At 42.6% G+C, this 6,000-nt stretch overlaps 1 protein-coding gene across 1 annotated transcript in view; it reads left to right on the top strand.

Annotated features, from left to right (window-relative positions):
* The window catches only part of FBN1 (fibrillin 1), a 232,038-nt gene extending 226,301 nt beyond the window's left edge, over positions 1-5,737 (top strand). The window contains exons 63-65 of the mRNA XM_053889084.1: positions 317-548; positions 3,035-3,209; positions 4,425-5,737. Of these exons, the coding sequence (XP_053745059.1) occupies positions 317-548; positions 3,035-3,209; positions 4,425-4,814 (797 nt within the window). The 3' untranslated portion in view covers positions 4,815-5,737. The remainder of the gene's footprint in view (positions 1-316; positions 549-3,034; positions 3,210-4,424) is intronic.
* The last annotated feature ends 263 nt before the right edge of the window (positions 5,738-6,000 follow it).

Below are 6,000 nucleotides of genomic sequence, written 5' to 3' on the forward strand. Positions count from 1 at the left end.
CAGCCCCACATTCTTCACAGGAGGCTCGTGTGGTGCGAAACGCACTAGTGTTGGCTTCAGATGAGAACTGGAATCTGTCGGCCCTCGGAATGCCATCCCCTAACGCGCTCCACGTGGCATATTTGACCTCAGCGACCACATTTGCCTACTGCATGGCAAGAGGCCACATCCACGTCCGCATCCCTCTCTCCCCACTCCAACCACCTCGGCCCGCCCTACCTTCCTGAGTGCTGGCTGAGAGCCAGCTGGCCAGTGGTCCCCGGTAGAGACGTCTGGCCAGTGTCACACACACAGTGTCTTCTGGTTTTCCCTGCAGATGAGAACGAGTGCCTCAGTGCACACATTTGTGGAGGAGCCTCCTGTCACAACACTCTGGGCAGCTACAAGTGCATGTGCCCCGCCGGCTTCCAGTACGAACAGTTCAGCGGAGGGTGCCAAGACATCAATGAATGTGGCTCCTCGCAGGCCCCCTGCAGTTACGGCTGCTCCAACACTGAGGGTGGCTACCTGTGTGGCTGCCCACCTGGTTACTTCCGGATAGGCCAAGGGTAAGCACTGGTTTTCCGGGCCGTGGCTGGAGGCTCTCTTGTTCCTAATATCATTAAGTATATTTAACTCACAGTGACCCATCCTAGTCGAGAAGAACCATACTTTTCATAATCCTGGAGTTAATTCTGGTTAGCTCTGCAAAGGTTTTAGGCTATATTATTTGAAAGGAGACATCAAAATTTCTAGAAATTCATAGACTCTGAAACCAATTGTAAATACCTTGATATATGGTGTCTCTATCTCATTCTCTTGATCTTCGCATCTTGTTGGGAAGTGATTCATTTCTCTAGAAATGCAGGGGCTGACCCATGACAGAACTGGACTCACACTGCATATTGCTGATCTCCCCTTCTCCTGAGGCAAGCAGGATTCTCTCTTGACTTAAAATGCCTTCTCCTCTAGCTACCGTTAGGAGAAATCACAAAGATACCTGGCTTTAAAATATATTTTACATCTCAGACTTAAGTTCACATAAAGAATTACCAAAAGAGCATAAAATACGAGAGCTAAAATAATTATTGTATCCTCCTGGTAGAATACTTTACCACATTGTATGTGTGACTGTTGGGGAAGAAAAGACATATTTTTTTTTTACCCAGTAATTTAAAAGTTTAGTGGTAAGTTTTCACAGTGTAGGCCTTTTTTCCTGCTGAATTAATCTAGAGTTGGATGTCCATGTAGTGTTGTCTATGCTGTTAAGGAACTCAAATTTTAACATTTTCATTAGGAACACATAGACATGAAATATACATACACACATGTACAGCCACACATACACATCCCACAAAATCACATATTCCATAATACACATATATGTATATATCAAATTAGTGTAATGTACTGGCCTTTGATTTCTTGACACACAAACATCAAGCAATTCATTTTGGGTCTGTGTAGACTTGAAGGTGAAAGAATGTTTCATGGGAAGCACACAGAATGCCAGCAATAGGACACAAATTCCCAGATGTTTGTGTCTGGCTCTCAGTAGTCTCATTCTTTATAAGTTGAATGCCAGAACCATTTTCCCAGCAAAAATTGTGACACTCCAAACTGGCTTCTGGCCAGTGGGACTTTGTAGTCACACTTCTTGTAAGTGGTGTTCCAGGGATATGAAAATACTGGAAAGGAGTTCTGAGAAAAGAACCAAAGCCTGCAAATTTGGGATTTTTCTTCCAATAACTTAATCATTATGTGAATAGACACACACACACACACGATGAGCAGTCATCATTTCATCCATTTTGTTTCTGCACATTTCATGCAGCAAGATAAAGGAAGAACAAAGGAAAAGTACTGGGCTCTGGCAGGATTGCAAAACCTAGTATGAACCCATACATTGCTGCAAAACACAAAAAGTAGTCTGCTTATTGGCATTATATTTTGAATCTCAAGAGCATCAAGAAAAATGGGTTATAAAAATAGGCCAATTGCTACAGAAAAAGTGATAAATATTTGGTCTTCATTATGACCCATTAGTGGAAATCTACCCACTTCTAATAGTTTGCGCTTCTCCATGAATCACTAGAGTGGACCCTGCCTCAAAATAAAGACTCCTAGGATCATTCAGATATTTCAACACATTTTGAAAAAGGAGCCTGGTAAATACATTCCAAGAGGCCTATGAAATAGTAAGCAGAATAACAAAACAAGGTACTTGTGAAACATGCAAGCCTCCCTTCGTAACTTGGCTTTGATAACTGAAAGGCAAAGAAAAACAGCTGAACTAGTTCTCTCTTGGGCATGGGTTTGTTTATCCAGCCTCACATGAGTCAGAGCCAATGGCCCTAGTGGTTTTGAATGACTTGAAACAATTTCCCATAGTTGGGCAAGCTCTAATACATGCATTTTATACATTGCACATCTTTACAGTTTATTTCTAAGTCAACTTCAGTTCTACCTAGAACTTTCTTTATACCTTCAGTAGCTTCAGCCAAAATGAGTGGTCAAACAATAGAAAGTTCTCAGAAGCTGAAGTGATGAGGGCTGGTGAGTGTGGTAGTGGTGGAGGTGGTGGTGATGGGGTCAGTGAAACAGGAAGAGGACAAGGAACTGAACACAGACATCTCCTACCTTTCTCACTTTCTGTTTCATAAATAGAGGACATTTTTCTTTACCCTCCCAAGTCACATGATCTCCCTCATCCCCCACTCTTCCCCTCTTTCTACTCCATGTCCCCTCCTCAGCAGCATAAGGACAGCAAAACACCTGGTACAGTGGGGGAGAGGGGGCAGAAATGAAGAGGCAAATAAACATGCAAAACAGGACCTTGAGAGATAGTAGAAAGGAATCCACTCCAGGAACTGGGACTCAGAGCCTAAACACAGAGGACTTCAGTGTGGCTCTCAGAACCAGCCAGTCACCTAATGGATGAATAACCAGTGTCTCAGTGTCACCAGGTGGGGTCCACACTTCACCAGAACTCTTGCACCACCTCCCTCATCTCCCAGTTCTAATGAAAAAGGGCTGTGCTTCCCTTCTTCCACAGGCACTGTGTTTCTGGAATCGGCATGGGCCGAGGAGGCCCAGAGCCACCTGCCAGCGGTGAAATGGATGACAATTCTCTCTCCCCCGAGGCTTGTTATGAGTGTAAGATCAATGGCTACCCCAAACGGGGCAGGAAGCGGAGAAGTGCAAACGGAACAGATGCCTCCAACATTGAGGTAGGTCAGAAGGTAGTTTCTCCTCATGTCTCTTGTTGCAGAAGGGCCTTCCAGATGCCTGTGGTTTCCTCCAAGGATGTTCCAAAGTGTGAAAAAGCTCCCTGGGGAGAAAATCCAGACATTCCCTGAGCTCTAGGCTGCATTTTACAAGAGTCTGTGGGACTCTCTGGAGTTTCTTGCTGCTTTTAGGGAGTGGCCATTCGAAGGTTTTCACATACTTGCTCATTTCCTCTGTCTCGCCAAAAAGAAAGTCAAACACCCACCCAAAGTCTGCTGAAAAGCAAGGTCTGAGATCCAGGACAGCAAGTGGGCAGAATCGTGAAGTGACATAGTGCTCTCTCCACGGGGACGCCAAATTCGGAAAGCTAGAGGCTCCTCTACTGAAAAGAGCCATGTGGAGTGTGAGGGAACTTGGATTCTAGACAAAAACAACATGGAGCTCAAGCAGCCTGGTTTTCTTCGCCTACGGCTGCTGCAGCCTTTCAGTCAACTCAGAAATGCACAGATATTCACCCAGACCTCTGGCTCCAGGCCCGGAGAATCCAACACATGTGGTCCCAGAGAGGCAAGCAAGAAGCCAGGTGAAAAGCATTGAATATTAGCAGATCATCAGAGTCAGGAAGTAGGTTCCTAGGCGTGTCCTTCAGAGGAGATGATTTTGCATCAGTGAACAAAATGGAAATAGGCTGGTTCTTTCTTAGCACTGGTGCTCCAACTCATCCGTTGTGGTTTGGGAAAGGAGATAAGTCTACAGAAAGAAAATAGTCTATTGAAACAGTGGTTTCCAACCTCGAGCATGCGTCTGAATCATCTGGAAGCCTTGTTAACATGGAGTTCAGGGAGACACCCCCAGGGTTTCTGATTCAGTAGGTCTCAGGTGGCACGGAGAATTTGTGTTTCTCAGATTCCCTGGTGATGCTGATGCTGCTGGTCCAGGGAGTACACTTTGGGACACCTGCATTAGAAGACCACCAAGTCATTTCAACTTGACTTTCCTCTTGACATCAGTTTAATGTTTTTTATTATTATAAATGTGTGCCAGTTTAACACATTTGTGATTTAAACAAAGTGTTTTATGAAAATACGCATTTTCGACATGGTATATACAACATGAGAAGGCTGTATTAGTGGGAGATTCGAGTCACTTTTTCCTTAACATGAGAAATAAGTGGCATATTTTCAATTAATTTAACACACTGCCATGTGTCTTTCCAGGACCAGCCTGAGATAGAAACCAACGTGAGTCTCGCAAGTTGGGATGTTGAGAAGACGGCCATGTTTGCTTTCAATATTTCCCACATCAGCAACAAGGTCCGAATCCTGGAACTCCTTCCGGCCCTGACGACTCTGACGAATCACAACAAATACTTGATTGAATCTGGAAACGAAAATGGCTTCTTCAAAATCAACCAAAAGGAAGGGATCAGCTACCTCCACTTCACCAAGAAGAAGCCAGTGGCTGGAACCTATTCATTACAAATCAGTAGTACTCCACTTTATAAAAAGAAAGAACTTAATCAGCTAGAAGATAAATATGACAAAGACTACCTCAGTGGTGAACTGGGTGATAATCTGAAGATGAAAATTCAGATTTTGCTTCATTAATTCACCATACAGAGACCAAATAATTAAAAAAAGAAAAACAACCAACGATAGATAGGTAGAACTGAATTTTTTCCCCCAATCAGAATCTTCATATCATAGGTACAATCTTTCACCAAGTAAATTTCTATAAATAAGCACTATTCTTATATTACAAAAAGTGAGGTACAGGTGACTACCCTAGTTCAAAACAACCACTTTCTCAGGCTTCTCATGTGTGTAGCTGAGCTACCTTGTCATATGTGTTGACTCTTGAAAACTGGGACACGTATTTTATTGGGGGTCTGCCATTCCTGCTGATGTGTCATCCTTCTAGCCGATGTACAGGAATGTGCTTTCAATCGATGGACTGCTCTGTATTTTTCCAAATTTTTAAACTTTGCTTCTCCAAATACAAGTACTAGGTTGGCCAATTATAATATCTATTTGGTGCTAGTAAATTCTCAAACTAGATCTATAAATGCACTGTAATATTTACACAACTTAGAAACCAAATTACAAATATTCAGTTCAAATACTTCATTAATTTCAATCAACCAAAGTTAGTTCAGTAGCTTATCTCAGTTATGAGCATAATACATTACATGTAAATTAAGTGTGTGTATACTGTAATCGTGCTATTTTTTATCATTGAAACATTTATAAACTAGAATAATAATGCCCTTAATGTGAGGGTTTGTAATGGTGCTTATTAAGACCAAAGACTTGTTAATTGTATACACCAAGTGGTAAGGAAATTTCTGTGACTGGCCCATGCGTGCATGGAGGTCTGGGAGGACCAAGCAGCAGCCTCAGCAGCCAGAGGATCACCAGTGCATCCTTCATCACACCTGTGCAATATGCCAAGATTACCCTCGGTCATTCCTGTCAACAAGGGGTCCATGTCATAAATGTCACAATAAAACAGTCTCTCTTTTTTTAGTGTACCCTTGGCTTTGTGTTCTTGCATGGACGTGGGATTTGAGGGGGCTTTTCAGAGGCTAAATAAAGTTTCCTGAATTTAAATTATCCTGGGTGTGGTAGTGACAGCTCCAAAAGGTGCCAAATGTATAACCACTAGCAGAAAAATTAACATATTTGAGTTAGTCCCTTGTTTTTATTCATTAAAGACAGCAGAGTTCTTTCTCGCCAATGAGAAATTTAGACTGTAGCATCATTTCTAAAACATGACCTAATTAATCCTGTGACT

The sequence above is a fragment of the Panthera pardus genome, unplaced genomic scaffold (genome assembly GCF_024362965.1).
Source record: "Panthera pardus isolate Hobbes unplaced genomic scaffold, ASM2436296v1 HiC_scaffold_24, whole genome shotgun sequence".
NCBI lineage: Eukaryota > Metazoa > Chordata > Mammalia > Carnivora > Felidae > Panthera > Panthera pardus.